This window comes from Artemia sp. Qi Xiang Cuo, chromosome 3 (assembly GCF_049724085.1).
Source record: "Artemia sp. Qi Xiang Cuo chromosome 3, ASM4972408v1, whole genome shotgun sequence".
In the NCBI taxonomy this organism is placed as follows: domain Eukaryota; kingdom Metazoa; phylum Arthropoda; class Branchiopoda; order Anostraca; family Artemiidae; genus Artemia; species Artemia sp. Qi Xiang Cuo.
This window is the reverse complement of record NC_142796.1, coordinates 51,692,819-51,715,004: the sequence shown is the minus strand read 5'-3', so window position 1 is coordinate 51,715,004 and position 22,186 is coordinate 51,692,819. Positions and strand designations below refer to the sequence as shown.

At 34.3% G+C, this 22,186-nt stretch overlaps 1 protein-coding gene and 1 non-coding gene across 5 annotated transcripts in view; both read left to right on the top strand.

Moving 5' to 3' along the window:
* Nucleotides 1–21,885, top strand: part of LOC148954259 (uncharacterized) — a 128,889-nt gene extending 107,004 nt beyond the window's left edge. For all 4 annotated transcript variants that reach the window (XM_089086115.1, XM_089086117.1, XM_089086116.1 and 1 more), the window contains 2 exons: nt 5,788–5,893; nt 16,709–21,885. In XM_089086115.1, the coding sequence (XP_088942241.1) occupies nt 5,788–5,893; nt 16,709–17,256 (654 nt within the window). In that variant the 3' untranslated portion in view covers nt 17,257–21,885. The remainder of the gene's footprint in view (nt 1–5,787; nt 5,894–16,708) is intronic.
* On the top strand, nt 13,669–13,750 carry TRNAS-UGA (transfer RNA serine (anticodon UGA)). The gene has a single exon. It is a non-coding gene; the product is annotated as a tRNA-Ser (tRNA).
* Nucleotides 21,886–22,186: the final 301 nt, after the last annotated feature.

Sequence of the window (22,186 nt, the reverse complement as noted above, 5' to 3'; positions counted from 1 at the left end):
TTGTTTTCACAGTCAAAAAATGTTACTTCTAAGAAAAAACTTGGTATCTTTGGTAGAAAACTTGCTAGTTCGAACAGAAAGTGTTATCATTAATGGAAATTATTATTTCTAAGAGAAATTTTTGTGTGTTGATTAAACGTTCGGTGGCATTAAAAAATATTTGTATCATTTTGATTTACGCATTTATTAGATTTATAAATGTTTGGATAATATTTGATTTTTATTCTAAAAAGATATAAAAAAGCCCTTTGAAAGTACTGCTTGGTGATGAGATATTCTAAAAGCAATGAAATAAAGAAGTGGGTGAAAATGATGAGTACCTCAAGTTAATATTGTAAAATTGGTTTAGGAGGGATATTACGTAAAGAACTTGTTCTGAAATAATATAAAAAAGCCTTTTGAAAAGTTCTGCTTGGCGTTGGGGTATTCAAAAAGTCGTAGGGTAAAGTTGTGGTGAAAAGGATGATTACATCAACTTGTAAAATGGGTTTAGGAGGGAATATTAAGAAAAGAACTTGTTCTGAAAAGCTATAATAAAGCCTTTTGAAATGTGGGGGGCCCTTCTATGTCTCAAGGCACATAAAAAAGTATTAAAAATGGGGTTGGGGGTCCTTTGGGGGTGCCGGGGGGCCTTTGGGGGCCAGAGGGTCCTTTGGGGTCCGGGGGACATTGGGGGACCGGGGGCCTTTTGGGGCCGGGGGGCTCCTTCGGGGTTGGGGTAGGGGGTCGGGGCCCTTTGGGGTTGGGGTAGGGGACCTCACAACACTGTTCAAATGGAACTTGCGTATTATAACGACCACAGAGTTTCACCCTCAAATCCTCTTCTAAATCTATCTTCTAAAATCATCTTCTAAAATACTTCAAACGGTTTCGCTTAAATCATCTTCTAAAATGTCTTAAAACTGTTTCGCCCAAATAATCCCTAAACGTAATTTCTGCGTGTTCCTTTTGTTTTGACATCCCTGCGCTGTCACATTTGAAATTCCTAGGAAACCCTTTCCCGCGTTAATCTCTTCATCTCTAAGATGTTCTTGGTTACGCTATTATGGTTTCGATAGAATATTAATTTATCTCTGTGACCTAAAGATCAAAGAAGCCGTATTTAAAAATAGAATTTCTATCTCTTTGGAGTCTCGTATAATTCCTTGAAAACAAGTAATGTCATTTCTAGTTTCTCTTTCGTGAGTTTATAATTTCTCTCCACCGATTATGCAAATCAATTTCTCAGGAAATCTCTATCCTTGATTTTGTAAATCAAATTCTCGGAAATCCGTTTTCCCCCTCGTGGCCTATGTCAATACAGTCACCATCGATTATATAAATCAAGTTATCGGAAATTCACTTCCCCTTTCTTGAATCAATAATTCCCCTTAGAAACAACAAATAAATTCCCCTCGAGTCGATCGATAATCCTTGAATAAATTATGTTCGTACAGCGTTAGACTAAATTGTAGATGGCTGCACATGTGATCGTACGGGAGTCATTAGGGCCTTTCTACTTTTGGTCCCTATTTCGGTCTTAGGAAGGTCCCTAATTTTGGACGTTGCTGACTGTACGACCTCTGTACTACTAACAACTCAGCAGCACCAAGCCACCCGAGGCCAACACATCTGCGCATGCTTTTCCTCTATCCCAATAAGTACAGAACATTCCTGCTAATAATGTAGTAACCAATACTGTTAAAAAAAGAAGAGTTTTGATAGCAATATATACATCAAAAAAGTAGGCTGTTTTGGATAATTGTAAAGATTTTTAAATTTATAACTTTTAAAGTAATCCACTAAAAAGTGCAAGTCTGAAAAAGTTTGCCTGTTTTTCGAAAAATGGGGAAGAACACTCTCAAAAAGAAGAGGGATCTAGATGAAAGTTACACTTCAAATTCAGTATATCAGAGTAAAATTTGTAATTTTTCCCATAAAGGATGATCATGAATGACTCTTCATTTATTTGTTTCTTTTCTTTTCCAGGGAAAATCCGTATTGAGCCAACGATCCCAGAATACTAGTAGAAGGGCTCATTCGAAGGAAAATTAAAAGTTTTACTGCTCTTTTAAAGTCTTGAGAACGATTGTGTCACAGTAGAATAAGTTTTTCTGCCACTTTTGACACAAAACAGTGATTTTGGGCCAAAAAGACCCAAAAAGTATCAAGTGAAAAAATTTGTGATAGCCATTCAATTTAGAATTATCAAAATTATTCCTTCCTGAGGATGTACGTGCAAAATATAAAAACAGAACATACGGCTAATACACAGTACAAAAACGGTATAGACAGCAGACCATGCAAAATATACGTACAGTTTATTTAGACAATTATTTATAAGCTTTGTTTAACTAACTTAATTTATTTGAGCCCAGATATAATTATTCACAATGATGTTTAATTCTGCATCAGCTACTAAAAAGGAGGGCCGGTCGATATTTATGTAAGGGAGGGGGGTGCCTGAAGTCTCAAAATTTTTTTTTTTTTTATGTCTGAATTTTCTAAATCTCAGTGAAATCTCATATAGATATATAAGGAGCTTTGAGGGAGGGGAGATGTAGAAATTAATATATAATCTTCCATGATTCCTAGGAATTTTTATTGACTTAACTGCTAATATGGTTGCTGCAGGATCGTAGTTCCCTCTATTTTTATAAATCTTTTTTCTTGCTAACATAAAAGATTGCTTTCATATGCTTACCGGCGCAAAGAGGGGATATGTGGACGAATTATGAGTGCCACCAAGACATTTCTCAGAAGGACGGAAGGATTAGCTTTACCAGAAGATTTGTTTTTACCAAGATTTGAATGGTAGCCTTTCTCTTTTTCCTATTTATATATAAGAAATTAATGACTTCTTGCTTCCTTGAGGAGGGAGGGGAATGGGCCTGTTCCATGATGTTCAGCCTGCCGGCATCTCAAAGGAACATCCCTCCAACCTCCAAGAAAGATTTGTTCCGATAGCCCACCTTGAATACTGTGTAAATGATGCCCCTGTGATTCATTTTTGTATTTCAGGCAACCCCCCCCCATTCCACCATCCTGTAAAAATTTGAAGTCATGCACTTTTTCAGGAATAATGACCGTTTTCAAACCATTTTTATGCGAATATTAAACGCGAATCTAAAAAAGCTATTGTCGAAAGAGGAAGTGGTAGGTTCCCTCTCACTAAGAGAGCCTTGGATCAGACAGTTCGTAGTAACAAAGTGTAAGTAGATAGTGGCCCTTGTCAATAGAAACCGAAACTCCAAAATGCGAAGTTTTGATTCCAATATCTGCAAGAAAAAAAAAATCTCTTTTTTTAGGTTGGATCGAAAAATGCAATATGTATTAATTTTAAGTCTGCTCACCAAAAGCTATTAACACATGAAAATTTATAAAAATTTTCAAAAAGAGATGCGATCTTGAAGAAAATTGCATAATGAAACTTAACATGAATGAAAACACAAAAGCTACTATTTACAAAATACGACTTTTTTTCAGAGAAGGATGGTCATTCCTACGCATTTGTTTCGTTTACCCGTCGGTAATTCTATCGAACCAGTTTTCGTAGGTTATTGAAACAGGGTTCGTTTGAATGAACATTTAAAGATCTAGTGCACTTTTAAGTAACAAACGAGATCTTGCTGTAATTTTGCCCTAAACAATGCCAAAATGATCAAGCAAATATTTTGGGAACTATTGAAAAGAATATCTGTATAACCTTCCAGTCTCAAAAGCCGTGCTGGCGCGCGGCATATGATTCGTCTCTAAACATACATAGAGTTCATAAAAAATCACCGTTATTATAGACAGTTTATCTAATTAAACCAATGGCTGTAGATTATACTTCATTTCAAAAAGCAAAGACACTAAATAATTTGTTTTTCTCTAAGCCTTGTTTTGCAAAAGTTGAATTTTTATGTAAGAAGTATGGTTTGAGCTATCCTTTTTAGGGCTACTATGAACAGATATTAAATATATATATATATATATATATATATATATATATATATATATATATATATATATATATATATATATATATATATATATATATATATATATATATATATATATATATATATATATATATAGCAATTTTTTCTCAAGTGGAAGAAGGGAAGGATATTAAAACTTAAAACGATCGGAACCTTTTGCTTATATGATGGGAGCTACCCTCCTTAGTCTTTAGTGTAGGGGCAGCTCTTCTCGTAAGTTTTATAGTGCTTTAAAGACTCTTTCTGTTTCAGCTGTAGTTCTTAAAGGATTGGGCATATAGTTAAAGTTTAGCGTAAAGAGAGAGGTATTGAGGGGATGTTCTCCCTCATATACGGAATATTTTTTGTTTTTTCAAGTTCTAATGTCGTTTTTTACTTCCAATTGAAAAAAAAAACTTGCTTTTTTAATAAATGGAATCGAGCTTCAAATATGCATCGGAAAATTAATATCACCACTTATAATTTACTGTCATTAAAAACTCTATTATATAAAAAATTATTAGCTTTAGAAAGTTAAGAAGTTAATATAATTGAGAGAAAAGAAAAGTTGATTAAAACAAAACTGTATGAGCTGAGTGAACAGCTCTTGCTAAACTGCCTATTGAGTCATAAAAGGCATGTCTCAAGAAACACTAACTTTTAGTTATGTTATTTGAATGAACTATCTACCACACAGAGTTTGGTTGGTGTAATTCAAAAGGCGCCATGTAACTTCAACTTCTATTAGTAGAAGACAGTAAGAGCTGTAATAAACGAGTCTGGAGTGAGATGAAATTTCAATTCACGATAAAGTTAAGTTATAATTAGCAGTAGTGTCATAATTAGTTTACTTAGCAATTGAGCTGTTTCCAGTTTGGATGGAAAGGCCGAGTTCTAGAATCAGTGGAAGGCGTTTGAAACTGTTTCATGTAACTTTTTAAAATTTCAAGTTAGGGGCAAGAAATTAAATTTGAATAAACAATGTCATTTAAACATCAATAAAAAATAAATATTTAGAAGTTTTGTTTTAAGTATTTAATTTTTTTATTTAATTCGGGAAATTAAATAAAAAGAAAATTGGCAAAAAATTAGTTTTATAGAAATCAGAAGATCTGAAAATCTATTAAAATAAAAATTAAAAATTTTACTGAAGACCAAGGAAGCTAATTATTCATAATAAGTTATGTATTAAAGAACTATTTCTAATTGATAATAAAATAATAACATTACTATACTAATGTGTGCTAATTATTGTAATATTAAATACCTACTATAATCTTATTTAATTGACTGCGGAAATCTTGACTGCAGTACATTCAGGTCATCCAAAGCGTGTATCTGCAATATCTTGGGGATACCTAATAGTAGTAGTTTGAAACTTTCTGGGGTGTTGAATTAAATCATAAGACTGTGTGCATCCAGATTGTAAAAAAAAATGTATCTACAATTTTTCAGAAAGGCCAATGGACTGCTGCCAAAAAATCGCCTGCGGAACCGCGGGTTTAGAATTCTTTACGGGAGGGTATAGGGACAGCAGAAAACGTTGACCAGTTCATGAGTATGTTGAAATGTTACCTTCGGGGAAGCTGGTAATTTTTTTTTTTATTGAATTTTTTATTATATAATTAATTGGAATGGTGGAAACATCCATCGTCCGTCCCTGATGGTTTGTCAAAGGTTTTATAACTACTGTTTTGTTAATAGATTTATCTTTTCGTTAAAATCATAATTATTGATTATAATATTTATATTATGTTTATATTAATTGCCAATATTTGAATATCATAAAGAATCAAAACAAATAATTACTGTAGTAAGAAATATAATTATTATTAAATAATTATAGGTGTTCTGTTCTTCAAGTTTGAAAAGCACCCGAGGTAGAGGAAGAGGAAGGCGTTCAGAGATTAGAGGTTCAAACAACCAAAGATATCTGATGAAGACTGATGAAGGTATGGATTTTCCATTTTCTGGTTTTAATTTGACAATCCATAACTGGCTTGTGGTTTGTCTTCCTCTTCTTCTTGTTTGGATTATTATGGAGACGCTTTGGCATAAACTCATTATCAGAATTGAAGGCCGGGCTCTGTGGTGAGTTGCTGCAAGGGAGTTCGGAATCGTTCTAGGAATGGCAAGTAAACCACTTCCCTGGATGAAAAAATAGACTGTAATCGACTAAAGAAAATAATCTTTTTTATGGGAGTCAAACATATAAGTGTTTCTTTTAAATAAAAGTAAAGGGTGACGTTGAAATTGAAAACGATCAGAAACTGCCTTATATGGAGGGGTTGCAACCCTCCTTAACCACTCCTTCTTCGTGTTATGGTATGACTAGTGGATTTTCCATTGTCAGCTGTTTTAGTAAATAATTTGAACTATATATTTAATTTTTATTAGGTCATTTGATAAAGATTTTTCACTAACAAGTTATTCTTGTCGAAACTTTTGGTCAACAAATGTGGATCTTACAGCCAATATCTAGTTTGCAGTTATGTCATTGATGTTTGAAGATAGGGTGTCAAATCAGGCATTCGATACCGATGCTTCTTTGGAAGTTGATATTTGAGGAAATTTCAAAATTCTTTGTTTCATATTTTCTTAGACCACTTTGCCTTTCCATTTAAGATTAAAATGTAATGAAAATAAAATAACAGGTATAAATTTTAATTAAGACAGTGAAAATCATATATATATATATATATATATATATATATATATATATATATATATATATATATATATATATATATATATATATATATATATATATATATATATATATATATATATACATATGTATATATATATATATATATTAACGGAAAAAAGAAAACAATAGATTAAATAATTAACACATACTAACCATTAAAGCTTACTTCATTACTCAAAATCCACCCTTTCGCTCGCCCTCAACTATACCCCCCCCCCCAGCCCAACAGTCAAGAAGTATATCCAAAGGTGAATTTGTCGGACAGTTCTACCTATTATATACTTTGAACTTTGACTTTATTGAATATAAACACACAAATAAAACACAACTCGAGGGACTGATCAATGATCCCTAGGGCCTAAATGTAGCCCTTGGAGAACTTGAGTATCCATATTAATTTATCACTGATTATTGACAAAACAACAAAGTGTTAAACTTTGAAACAGAAAAAATACTGAAAAAAAGGCACTGTGCACTACATAAAAAAGAGAAAATCCTCCTAAACATTATTCATTTGTACTAATAGAAAGAAGATGTTTTTTATAATTGTATCGAAATGACAGAACTGAATCTTTTATTTCCAGCGGAATACTGTTCCGTAATTTCGCTCCAATGTATTTTATAGAAATACATTGCTTTTTTATAGCTGCTCTTTGCATGTGACGAATATCCGAGATGAGAGAAAAATGTGTAGATGACAACGTTGGATAAGCATGATAATATGACGATAAATGAAAAAGGACAAGTTGTGTTAGTCCTGGGGGTGCTAGACTATTCAAGTATTTATACATGAAAACAGCAGTTTGGAGCTGACAAATTTGTCTTACTGTTAGCAACTGAGATTTAAGAAAAACTTGTTTAGTATTAAGCTTATTAAAATAAATTGACTTTACAGCACTATTTTGTATGATTTGAATTCTCTTTAAATTATAACAGAAAGAATTTCTGTTAACAATAAAAATTCAGTTTTTTATTGTTTTAAAAAATAAATTCGTGAGACAGAGTCAAACTTTAGCGTAAAGAGCGAGGCGTTGAGGAGGGGACAGTTCCTTTCATATACGGAACAATTTTGTTCCGTTTTAAGTTTAAATGTCGCTCCTTACTTTCAGTTAAAAACAAACTTGTTTTTTTTATTTAATTTCTGATCGTTTTTTAGTTAATGCAGCTTTGATTTTTGCTCACCGTCATTGAATATATAAACAAAATTTGCACAAAAATTTTACTTTTCTTTTGCTAAATGGCTGTCTCTAAATTATGTTCTGACGTAATTTACAAATTAACTTACGTAACGAACTTCTTTATTCGTATATTTTTCTTCTGGCAAAAAATACAAAGTTGCAGATTTTTGCAGATATGAGCTTGAAACCTATGTTATAGGGTTTTCTGATACGCTGAATCTGACGGTCTGATTTTCATTAAAATTCTTTCACTTTTAGGGGATGTTTCCCCCCTCTTTAAAATATCATGTAAATTTTCTCAGGCTCGTAGCCTTTGATGAGTAATACGAAATTTAATAAAATTCATATATTTAGAATTAGCATTATAAGCCCATTATTTTAATACATTTATTGACATCAAAGATCCGGTTTAAAAAGTTTAGATTACTATTTAGCCGCATCGCTTGTTTTTTTTTTATTTTTTTTTATTTTTTTATTACGTATATGTTATTACGTATATTAATGGGTTCTGCCCTTATTAAAAAACAACCAATTTAAGTTAAATTTTAAAAAAAAATTTAATTAAAAAAACCCATAATAAAAAAGGCCGTTTAATTAGAATAGATAGCTCTTTTGAAAGCACTAAAAAAAACTGTAACGTAAAGAGCGAGTTATTGACTTGGGGGAGAACCCCCTCATATACGTACTAATTTCTGTTCATTTTAAGTGCTAATGTTGCTTCTTGCTTTAAGTTGAAAAAACTTTTTTTTATTTTTTTATTTAATTTCTGATCGATTTTTAAATAATGCTTGGAAATCCGGCGCCCCCTTCCTAGAAATGTCCCTTACCCCAAAGAAACATCTTCCAAGGAAAGATTCTCCCGAGTAACCCCCTCTTCCTGCCCCCCCCCACCAGAAAAAAATTCTTCCTGAAAATGTCTGTATACTTATACCCAATAACCAATACAATATGTAGGCAATGGGCGAAGTTCATAACTTGCAGCCCTTCCCCTGGGAGCTGTGGGGGATTAAGTCATCCTAAAAGACATATTTATTAGATTTTCGACTATGCTGAACAAAATGGCTATCTCAAAATTTTAATTGGGTGACTTTGAGAAAAAAATGAGCGTGGGAGGCCCAGTTGCCCTCCATTTTTTTTGGTCACGTAAGAAGGGCACTAGAACTTTTAATTTCCATTCCAATGAGCCCTCCTACGATATTCTAGGACCACTGGGTCAATACGATTACCCCTGCAAAAAAAAAACAAAAAAAGAAACAAAAAAAAAAAAAAAAAACAAATAAACACGCACCCATGATCTTTCTTCTGGCAAAAAATGCCAAATTTCACATTCTTGTAGATTGGAGCTTGAAACCTCTACAGTCGGGTTCTCTAATATGCTGAATATGATGTGTGAGTTTCATTAAGGTTCTATATTTTTTAGGGGGTCTTCCCCCCTTTTTTTCAAAATCAGCCAAATTTTCTCAGGCATGTAACTTCTGATGGGTAATATCAAACTTGATGAAATTTCTATATTTCAAATCAGAATTAAAATTTGATTCTTTTGATGTATCTATTGGTATCAAAATTCCGTTTTTTAGAGTTTTGGTTACCATTGAGCCGAGTCGCTCCTTACTTACAGTTCGTTACCACGAACTGTTTGACTTGATAATCGAATGGCAAAGACTGCGACAAAGTTCGATCAATTTAAAACAAAGTTTTGATTTCGTATTGAAGACTGCTATGACCACTTGAGAGTAGTATGAATAAATTCTTGTTACGTGTTGATGTTACCTGGCTCGAGTTTCCTGTCAATATCATTTCCTGTACGATTTTTCCGTGCAGTTCATACAGCAGATGCAGGATTGCCGCCCTTAATGATTAATCACTATTTATAGTGATTTTTATATAGCCTAAGCGAGAAAATCACTCAATCAGCACATAAATCACTGGATTATTAATGGAAATCACTAAATATCACTAAAATCTAGTGATTTTTGTTTTACTGGGCAACAATCCTGAGCAGATGTTTCTATCAACTTTTATCATGGTTGCAGTGAAATAGCCTATAGCAACGGAAAATTAAAACACCGGTTTTTGAATAAATTTCCAGATGGCAAAGAATTGGTATATGGCACTGATCCAGAAATGGTAACTGTTTTCCATGTTAAACTCAAAAGTGATGACAGAAACAAATTTACGGGAGTTTAAAAAAGAGCTTGAAACACTGGAAATCTATGTGGAATCGAAATAAAAAGGTATACGGGTGGAATCATTCTGGCCGGAAACAATTAGTCGAAGATTTCCAGCCTTTCATCTCAATAATTGAACAAAAATTTCGTTTATTGCTTGAAATAGCACTTATGTGTCCTTTCCACCTTTTTTCTGGCGCTAGTGGAGCATTGGACAATCGCAGAGAAGTGTTTAAGGGCTGATTGGAAAGCTTATGGTTATACATACCTACTTTATATAAATTTCTCTTAATAGTTTTAAACTAAGATATAAAATTTTCACAAGAAACTGCATTTTTATTTCTGTAGGATATGCTATATGATGTCATGACATCATGCTGTCGCGGTTGCAGCGGTAGCTGCAACCAAGTAAGGATCGAACCATGGTCCATAGCAACCAAAAATTTAAAAACGCGTTAAAAAAAAGAACAAAAAACCGGCAAGTGAGAAAAATAGTTTATTCAGGAGTGGGAACAATTATCTAAATTAGTTAAATATTAAAGTGATATGATAAACAAATTTTTGGGAATTTTTAAAAATAGCCCAAAACCTCTTTAAAAAATGGCGTCGAAATGGAAAGTACACCTTTGAGTCGTCATAGCTGAAAACCCTTTACAGGAAAATTACAGTCCCCTGGTTTGAATAACAAGGAAAATCACTTTTTTGCATGGATCGCACTGATGTGTTATCTTATTTCTTTTCTTCTTTCAGGAAAGGGCAACTTATATTGAAGCCTAAAAACAGAGAAGGGCTGAATGGGACACTGATGTCCCTCAGGGGGCGTTCTAAGTTATAAAATCGCTCTTAAAGGATAAAGTTGTCGTATTATCCGCTTCGACAGTGACCGGAGAGAGCACTTGAAATAACGAGTTCCAGGACTGTTTCCAATCAGTGAAAAAGTTCTGAAAAGTGCGTTCTATCTTTAGAGGGTGATTTGAAGGAGAATAAACGGTGTTTGTATTTTTGAACTTTTGAATTTCTACAATAAAATCTTGCTTATTCTTCGTCAACCTTGGTATGTTCAGGCTAGAGTGGGCCCAAGAAGAAACGTACCCAGAGTGCCTCGGGACCTCCCTCTCCCAAATCCGATTTTTTCAAATTATTGGCACCACTGTGAATTACCAAACAAAATTTGCCCCCCCACCCAATTTTTTTATCCCCCCCTCTGAAAAATTTCTGGGTAAGCCCCTGGGTCCGTATATTTTAACAGGAATTTTCTCGAGGAATGAAGTTCCGTTGATCAGGTCATCTTGCCCCGTGAAGTAAAAAGGAGGGACACGGGACGGATTACGGGAAATTGTATTTTTCTTTGACAATACAATAAATAGTTTATTGGAAATTTCTATTCGTCTTCAAAGCTTGATTGCTGCAATTCACTTTTTTGGTGGCTCTGTGTAGTGATATTTTAGACCAGAATTGATTTTGGTGTATCCTTTTGGTTTTAATGAGCAATGGTATTTGATGATTACTAACTGGCTGGGGATGATTTCTAACCGCCTTGTAGAGGTTGTTATCCTACCAGGTAGGCGTGAGCCCTCTTGCCCTCGCATTTGGATATGCTTAAAGTAATACTTAAGACCCGGGCACCATTGGAAGGAAGCCCTTAAAATAGTGAAAAATAATTCAAACAATCATTTGCGCTTACTTATCTCATTCCTAAAGGCACATTGCAACTTAGGGGGGGGGGGGCAATTTGATATTTTTCAATGAAAATAGCAAGTAAGGCATTTTTAATGAAAATGTCCCAATGAAGGCATTTTTCAAGATGAAGGGGGAGGGGAGGTGAAAGTCCCTCTGACTCCCCCCCCCCAAATAGCGCCAATGACTGGTGGATAAATGTACAATCTTCTTTATGTATTCGCATTGTGTTACACCTAGCCGAAAGCTGCTCAAATGATGAAGAGAAGAGTGGCGTTATACGTAGTAAAATATAATGGCAATGTATAAAATGCGATATGTTTATTCATCCGGGGAGGGGGTAAGGTGGGATAATGCACCGTTAGGAATGACATAAGTAAGTATTAATGATTGTTGTAAATTAATTGTCTTGATTTCTTAGTGTTTCCTTACAATAATCCCCAAGTCTTACGTGTTGCCGGTTTTAATGAGGACGGATACCCCCGAAAATTTTCCTGCTTAAAACAATGATATGATTTCTAAACTACCAAAATGTCCCTCATCTAGAATTTCTCGGTGCCTTTTGTAGGCATTTTTTGACTTCAAGTGGGAGATAAGCATGTATTCTAGGCAGGGGCGTCATTTTTGGGAGGGGGCAAGGGGGGGGGGGGGTTGTTGCTCCCCCCCCCCCCCCAAAAAAAATGCGGAGAAAAAAATTATTATATATCCCCTGTCCCTTTACTATCCGGATATTGACCCCTCGGCAATAATTTACTATCTGTAACACACGCGAAAAGTGAAGTTTGGTTAATTCTAATGAAATAAAACAAAATAGGATGAAAATATAATATTTTAGAAGCAAATTTTGGCTATATATTTGCACATTATGGGGGGGGGGGGTAAATCAAAGTATACATTAAATACGTAACCTAACCCAACCTAGGTACCTTTTTTTCCCCTAAACCCCAAAAAACAATAGTTTAAACATGGGCGTAGGCACCATATTGCCTAGGGGGGGGGGGGCAGTTGATAATGGGATGGAGGGCCTTTTATCAACTGCTTTTCCAACCATCTGCTTTTTCAGCCATATCTAATATAGATTTGAAGGTCTAGGGGGGGCAGCTGCCTCCCCCTCCCTACGCCCATGAGTTGAAATATTGTAAACGCAATGACAAACCATGGTTTGCAATCTAATTGTCTATTGAAAGAAACCCGTTTGACAAGTTTCTTAAGCATCATCCCTATATAATATGGCGCGTGTTACATATAGTACATAAGTACCGACCCTTCTCCCCCTCCCAATAAAAATCCCTGAATCTAGGGCTATACATGGAACCATAGGGTTCACTTGCAAATGAAACTATTGTTGTATTTGGAAAGCTCTCACCTTGTCCCTATGCCAGTAATGGAATTATGGGTAAAGTTCTACGAAATCATATTATTGAGTTAGGACTCACCTTCAAAATAAAGGAGGAAAAGTCGGTATTTATAACTTACTATTTTTAATGATCGTATTTATAAAAGATCGTATCCGCATTTTCGTAAAATTTTATAAACAGAGAATTAAGTATAGAATAGCAGCAAACACGGAACTTACAAATTATAAAAAAAGAAACATAAGAACTGAATACACCATTCGATGCCTTTTTTTATGCTGATTACGAAGTATTTCTATAGGAAATGAATTTCAGCCCTCCCCCCCTATATATGCCAATTCAGGGTTAGGTTAGGTTAGGTATAGCCTATATAGGGGGGGGGGGCTGAAATTCATTTCCGATAGAAATGCTTATTATATTCGTAATCAGCATAAAAAAGGCATCGAATGATGTATTCACTTTAGTCCTAACTCAATAATATGATTTCGTAGAACTCTACCGAATTATGTATATATTTACCAACTTTCTGGTCGTCCGTCTTGAAGAATAGTAAATGGCCTAATCTTTCAACAAAATTCATTCAATAATATATGAAATTTATGTAATTACGAAATATTCAATTCGCAGATTCAAACGTAAGCAGTCGTGGCCGAGTGGTTAAGGCGTTGGACTTGAAATCCAATGGGGTTTCCCCGCGTAGGTTCGAATCCTGCCGACTGCGTTGTTTTTCTTAAAGAAAAATAGATATTTTTTGCTGACAAAAATATAAATCCATGTATGATAATGTAAAATATACGAACAAATATTAGGCTTATAAGGCTAAACAGTAGAAGGTGGGTTTACCTGATTTTATATTAAGCTGGGTATAAGCCTGGAATTGGTGCTATTGAGAAGGAAACATTTGTTAAGAAAACAATTCTTGCTTCGTTATATGCAGAAAAATTGTAGTTAACAAATTTTGAAGCCGCCTCCACCCTTCGAATGTATAAATATATAGCCTAAATTATATATTACCTATGCATTTGCCAAACACACGGAAAATATATAATTTGCGGTGGTAGCTAGTGGATACCAAGATTTAAAAAAAAAATGGGACCGAACGGTCGAGATGGGCCAAAAAGTCCCTCTAAAAAGCTGGCGGCTTCTTCAAGTTAATTGTTTTGGACAGGGTTTCCATTTTACGGAAAGCAAAGAAAATGAGCATACTAGGACTGTACAAACAGGAAAGAACCTTAACTAAAAAGAGAATAGGGAACCAGAAAAGCGCATCCACAGTTTTTGCAATATAAAAGAAAGAATTGAAATTAAAGAGGAAAATGATTAAAAAAGGAAAGTACAAAAAGTGTCAAGGTTTTCAAAAAAGTAATCTTTTTACGCCCGAAAGTATTCCAGCGTCATCCAAGGTGAAAAAGTAATGAAAAATACCACAAGTGTCCCTTTGGCAATTTGTTCACGAGAAAAACATTTGAGATACGTCCTTTGAATCTAAACAAGGCAATATACAGTCTGTGCATTTTCTATGCTGTCGGTGATTGGCCTAATTTCTGTGCAGTCCATCCCTATTATGATTAGGTATTTTTTTTACGAATATTACTGCAAATGTTATTTGCAGTTATAGTTTTAAATAAAGTTGTATATTTGGAATAAAAAAAGAAAGAAAAGTCAAATGCAATAAAAACTGAACATCCCGAAAAAAATTAAAATTTTCAAGGACTAAGAATGAAGGTGGCGATAGATCATTGAAAGTTGTCCTTCATATTTAGTTACAAATATGTCATGGTTGCCCCACACTCGTTGTCCCCTCCTCAACGCCTCGCTTTTTACGCAAAAGTTTTTTATTGTTTTAAAAAATAAAGTTGTGAGACAGAGTCAAACTTTAACGTAAAGAGCGAGGCATTGACGAGGGGACAGCCCTTTTCATATACGGAATAATTTCTGTTCGTTTTAAGTTTTAATGTCGCTCCTTACTTTCAGCTAAAAAAAAACTTGTTTTTTTTTTATTTAATTTCTGAACGTTTTTGAATTAATGCAACTTACATAACGATTTTCTATTTTCGTATATTTTTATTACGTATATTAGGGGGTTCGCCCCCTAGTCAATACCTCGCTCTTTTCGCTTAAGTTCAAATTTTGTTCCAATTCTTTAATAAAAAAAAACTTTAGCGTAAAGAGCAAGGTAATGACTAGAGGGCGAACCCAATCATATACGTAATAATCTCTGTTCGTTTCGAATTTTGATGTAGCTCCTTACTTTCAGTTGAAGAAATTGTTTTTTGTATTAGTTAATTTCTGATCGTTTTTTATATAATGCTGGGAAATCCGGCGCCCCCTTCATTGCAAAGTCCATTCCCCCATGAAAACTTCCTCTATGGAAAGATCATCCCACGTCAGCCCCCCCCAACTACCAGAAAAGATTCACCCTGAAAACTTCTGTATACTTCCCAATAACCAATACTATATGTAAACATTGTGCAAAGTTCATAACTTGCAAACCTTCCCCCGGGGACTGTGGGGGATTAAGTCATCCTCGAAGATATAGTTATTATATTTCTCGACCATGGTGAACAAAATGGCTATCTCAAAATTTTGATCGGGTGACTTAGGGAAACAATGAGCGTGGGAGGGAGCCTGCCCTCCATGTTTTTTTATCACTTAAAAAGGGCACTAGAATATTTAATTTCCGTTCGAATGAGCCCTCCCGCGATATTCTAGGACCACTGGTTCGATTCGATCCCCACTGGAAAAAAAAATAAAAAAAAACACGCATCCGTGATCTTTTTTCTGGCTAAAAATACAAAATTACAAATTTTTGCAGATAGGAGCTTGAAACTTCTATAGTAGGGTTCAGTTCTATGACGTTTAGGGGGTGTTTCCCCCTTTTTCCGAAATAAGGCAAATTTTCTCAGGTGCGTAACTTTTGATGGGTAAGACTAGACTTGATGAAACTTATATATTTGAAATCAGCATTAAAATATTATTCTTTTGATGTATCTATTGGTATCAAAACCGTTTTTTAGAGTCTCGCTTACTATTGAGCCGGGTCGCTCCTTACTGACGTTTGAAAACCTAGATTAAGCTGAAACCTGCCTTGGTCAGGAAACTTCTTGATTCCTTGAGGTTTCGCTTAGTTGGTTTTACACTAGATTGACAATCTTTGAAAATTATTTTCATAAAAAGATGCATGCATGAAATTTAGCTGGGGATATGATTTCTTATAGATGCATCGGAAGTTGTTTCTCCAATTTTCCCTTGTCTTGAGACCTCTTGGAATTAAAACAAAAGAAGAAACATTTTTGAAATATAGAAAAAACTAAGAAAAAGAAATCTACAGGCTATAGGAAAAAAATTTTTTTTTTTTTCATCAAGATAATGTCGCCCAAATATTTAGTTTACTATACGACTTTATTTCTGCTCGTTTCGAGTTTCAACGCAGTCGTTTACTTGTCCATGCAAAATATTTTTTTTTAGGAAAACCATCTTTTAATTGGTAGAAAGAAGGAATTGTTCGATTTTGCTTAAAATCCCATGTGGACGCAGTTTCTTTCATGGGACTTGTTTGTTTGTTTGCTTTTTCGAAGAAGGGGGGGGGGTCTGTGTTCTGGATTCTCTTTTTTGGAAATGTTTTTTTTTTTTTAATTTTGTCGTAGGATTGCCCAATATATAATTTCATTTTTTATAGACTCCATGAGAGACTGTGATGAGAATGATAACTATGAAACTTTCGATGTGGGACACCCATTTGGTGGTAGACAACTACCAAGACTTGGCCAGCAGCGTCGACCAACTACACCCAATCGGGGCTCAGTTAATTATGGTGGAAACGGCGGCTATGGAACTGCCGGTACTCCAGACCCATTTGGTAGTAGACAGACGTCGGGACTTGGCCAGCAGCGTCGACAAAATACAGCAAGTCGAGGTTCAGCGAAGCATGATGGAAATGGTGGCTATGAAACTGCCGGTACTCTACACCCATTTGGTAGTAGACAACCATCGGGACTTGACCAGCAGAGGCGGCCAACACCACCAGGTCAGGGGTCAATGAACAGAAATGATGACAGGACTGGACGAAATTACAGCCAGACTACCCAGTATCGGTGTCCTCAAAACCAGGAACGTGAGAATTCTTCCAGTGTACGTGGCCGGGGAGGAGGTACCCGGTATAGAAATCGTAGGGGAAGACGAGGGTCGCCCTCAAAAACTTCCGTCAACCCTGAAAGGTATTATTAGAGGAGTGTAATAGAGGGCATAAGATTGACACTTTTCAACCCATTGGATGATATATAAAAAACGGTAATTTATGTTGTGAGGACTTTAAAGGAGTTAAAGGATATTGATTATAATTTGTGTTTGTGACATCAAGCACTCTATGCTTCCCGTTTTTTCATGAAAATAAATAAAAAAATAATTATAATACGATGTAATATCATTTAAATATGATATGTAATTAAATCAATATCTAATTATAGTGCATAAGGACGTCAGAGGATTTTTGTGGGAGGGGAAAGGGGACACTAAAAGTGTGTGTAAATGGTGCACTTTTGTAGAAAGGGAAGGGGTCGTAACAGCCATTTTCTGGGGGACATCTTCATTCCTTAACTCGCCGCCCCTCCCTCTGTGTGTAGGTATGTTTATTGTCATATAGAAAACGACATTCTTTTCAATTATTTTACTAATCTACATTTATTCTCTGCGAGTTGTTATTAAACTTTTGGGTATCAAGAGCATGTGTAACTAAAATCAATAAACAGTTCTACAAAAATAAAAAAAAATAACAATTCCAATACATGGTTCTGGCTCAAGAATTCAGAATAAGTGATTAAAATAAGAATGTTTATTCGAATTGGAAAGGCAATTAAAACTTTTTTTATGCATCTTCTCATACCAAATAGGCTACAAAAAATCAATCACTATGTTTCTTTTTCCAGATTCCAGAATTTTATGAAATAATTTTTAAGTTTTTGCTCGAAAGTCCAAAAATTCAACCCGCAAATTCGGAAAAACTGATGCGCCAAAACTGTGGTCGTTAGAAAAATTCGAACTGAAATCTTCGAATTTAGCTTAAAAAGTTCCATTAGAAAGCATTCTTAAACTCTTAAACTTTACTTTTAAAAATATTCAAAATTTCATACTTTGAAAAAAAAAATTTTGAAATCATTACACAAAAATTCTATTGGAAAACGTCTAATTATGTTTTCAAATTCGCCGTAAAAATTTATTAATATAAATTTTTACGGGGAATTTAATCCTAATGGATTAAATATCTTGTTCTTGTGTCAAAAAAGAAATGTTGTTCCTCAGTGTGCTGAGATCGTTGATTTTTATTCCATCCTCCCTTCACATACCTGTGTTACCTTTTGCTTACCTTTTGCTTACCTTCTTTCTTGTTTCCACTTACATTTATATGAATTTGGGAGCCAAAAAAATCGTAAAATTCAAATAATTACACAAAAATTAATTTTACAGCAGTTTTTCTTTTATCGAAATTCTAGGCAGAGGGACTTGAGAATTTAAAAAATATTTTATTTAATTGTATTGAATTATTAAACAATAATGATTAACTTAATATTAATTAATATTATTTAATATTAATTGATAATAATTAATTTTATATTAATAGTTAAATTAATAGTAATAATAATAATTTTAATAATAATTTTAATAGTACTTCTGGCGCTTGCGAGGCCTAAACAAAACATTTCTACTTCCATCAAGACTACCGAAAATTTCAGCCCGTGGACAATGTAAATATTTGATAGCTTCTTTTAAGTGTTACACAACATTGAAAGCTCCTCATGGCTAAAAAAAAGTCCCCTAAAAATTGTTTACATGTGAAACACCTATATGTATTGCACGCAGAATTACAAGTAGAGCTCACTACTTGGAGTTTCCCCTTACTCTGCCAGTATTTCTCATTTTTATATTTTGATACATTTTCAAATATCTCCTTATCTTCCTTGCCCCCTTCTTGGCGGTGCTCTTGAAAAGGAGTATTATGGTGTTTATTTCTTTATACTGGAGATCAAGACCGTATACAGGGGAGGATTAGGAGGTTTGACCCCCCCCCCCCGAAATGTTTGTCTGACTCATAAACACGTAACACAAATGCATATAATCACGTTTTTTATGCCTATTTAAAGTTTTTTCCCCTCTCTCTCTCTCCTGAAAAATACCCAGCCCCCAAGCAAAATGCTATATACGGTCCTGTTTTACGAAGATAGGTAGTTTAGGTAAAGATGATATTTTTTCTTCCTTTTATGGTGTTTAAGCCTCGGGGCTTCTTTTGAGCTAACTCAAACATATTTTTTTTTTTAATTCAAGCATATTTTCACGCTTTTACTGGCAAAAATCCGTTTGAAAACGTTCTTAAGCATAACGAAAATAGTATCTCTTAATATAATTGTGAGTGAGAAGTTAGAAAACCCTTAACTAGACATTTCTACAAATAACAAAGAAAAAGGTTCTTTCAGAATCCTTGCACATTTTTTATCTTAAGTATGATAAGTATGATATTTGTTCCATGTTTTCCCCCTCTGAACTACCCTTTTATTGTTTTGGATCGATGAAAGAGTAAGAGGGGTCTATTTTTGGGTCAGGCTTAGCCATGAATATATGTGGCTGTGTCAGGGATGGGTTGCATCCATCCTCCTGATATATTTGAAAGCTAAAAAGCTTTCAGCTGTTAGATTGCCCTGAATTAGGTGTTTTTATGAGTGCCAAAATCAAAAGTCAATTGAGATCCTAGTAAGGTTTTTTGTCTTTTAGTGTGTAAATAAGTGAAGTTTGTATTTTCCCCCCTCTAAGTTACCTCTTTAATCTTATGGGTTGATGTAAGAGTAAGAGGTCTATTATCCTACCAGGCTTAGACATGAATATCGATGTCTGTATAGTGGATGGGTTGCATCCATCCTTCTCACACCTTCAATGTGTCTGCTAAGCTTTTAACAATGAAATAGTTTGATCAAGAGGAAAATGAACAAATCTAAGCTAGAAAAAAAACAAAAAAAAACTAAAGAGCTTTCAAATGTTAGATTTCCCTGAATTAGATGTATCTACAAGTGCCAAAAAGAAAAAGTCAATTGAGATCCTTTTAAGTTTTTTTTTGGTCTTTCAGTGTGTAAATAAGTTGTATTCTATTTTTCCCTTCTAAGCTACCCTTTAATTTTATGGGATGATGTAAAAGTAAGAGGGTTGTGTTATTCGATCAGGTTTAGGCATGAACATCAAAATTGTGGATGGGCTGTGTTTATCCTCTGGCACCTGAACCATTTGAAAACATTTTTTTAGTGAGTTCTAAAGAAAGAGTTAGTTTGGTAAAGAGGCAGACGAGCAAATCCGAGTTAGAAACCAATATCAAAAATTAAAAAGTTTTAAATTGTTGGGTTGCTTTAATTAGATGCTTCTAATAGTACCAAATAGAAAGTGTGAGAACCTTGTAAGTTTTTTTTTTGTCTTTCAGTGTGTAAATAAGCGTTATTTTTATTCTGTTTTTCCCTCTAAGATACCCTTTAATTTTATGCACTGATGTAAGACTAAGAGGCCTGTTATTCCATCGGACTTAGGTATGAATATCTGTGTATGAATGAAGGATGGGTTACATTTCTACTCCTGAAATCTGCACTATATCATTTCTTTAGGGGGGGGGTAGCGAATACTAATGAAAGAGTCAGTTTGGTGAAGGGGCAGACGAACAATTCCGACTTAAAAACCAATATCAAAAACTAAAAAGCTTTAAGTTGTTAGGTTGCCCTGAATTAGAATGTCTAATAGTACCAAAAAGAAAGTCTTTCGAGATCCTAGTGAGGGTTTTGTCTTTCAGTGTATAAATAAGTGTGATACTTATCCGATTTCTTTCCTTCTAAGCCACCCCTTTAATTTTACGGGTTTATATCAGAGTAGAAGTGGCCTTTTTTGGTTAAAACAGGTGTGTTTTAATGTCGGATCAATACATTTTTGATGTCTAAAATAAACTAATTTTTGCCTTAATCTCCTGGTAGGTAAGGGTGTCTTTTGGACCAACTTCGGAAGCAATTTCTACCTTTCCCTTCAGCATAGAGGATTATAGGCTGTTATAGCTGAGCAAAGATAACTATTAATCCTGACGGGTTTGCTCCCGTAGCTGGGAAGAAATACCTTATTGTTTTAGTGGGTGTGTTTCGCCGTTGGCCTTCTCGTTGAGCATATTGTTGCCATTTTAGCTAATGGTCTTAACTGACATTTCGGTGCGGGTTAAACCCTTTTTGTTAAATTTCACCATTACTATCCGTATAAGCACAAATTTCTCATTGCTTTTGGAGTGAATAGAACTGAAAATTTAATAATTAGTTAGTCCAAAAATTATTTGATTAAAAGCTAAAAATTTGTTTATTTGAACACATCCCACAATCTAATAGGATATTTTTTTTAGTTGTCTTTTTAGCTTAATTCTAAAGATACTTAGGTCTAATCTTACTGTAGAACTATAAGTTTTGTTTCCTCTGTGTAAAAGTGAGCAGAAAAAAGTCAAATAATTCATAAAATAAAATGAAAAGTTCATAGTAGGAGTAGAAGAACTGATATTACTTAAATCAATTAACGCTATTTTAGGTGGCCTTTGTGCATCTTTTCTTCTTGTGTAGTTTTCCATACTGTATTTTTATATCTTTACTTTACCTGCCATCCACGGGAGACCTAGCCTGTCTCGGCTTATCAATGTAGTTTCGAGGAATACGGATGATGTAAGGACTTTAGTAGGAATGGAGAGAGCAGAAAATTCTTCTCAAATTGTATGTTAATATCTTGTACTGCTCGTAGGACTTGAGCTTTACAACAAAAAAAAAAAAAAAAAAAAAAAAAAAAAAAAAAAAAATATTGAGAAAATATTAGCTACAATTTCTAAAGCGCTAGGGCTGCTGAAAAATTTCATCTGCATCTATCGTATTGTAGATTGATAATATAATTATCTAGTTTTTTACTTTACTATCTAGTAATCTTATTTTCTTGTGTCAAATTACCAGAGATTCAACTCTTATAAGTTGCCGATTCTCTTCAGTTCACCCTGTAAAGATCAAAACATAACATGTGCATTTGCATGACTTTAAGCTAGATCAGTACCATCTGTGGAAGGTTCAGTATTAAAGCGAACCAAGTCCATTGTTTTAGATTTTCGAAGAACTATTTC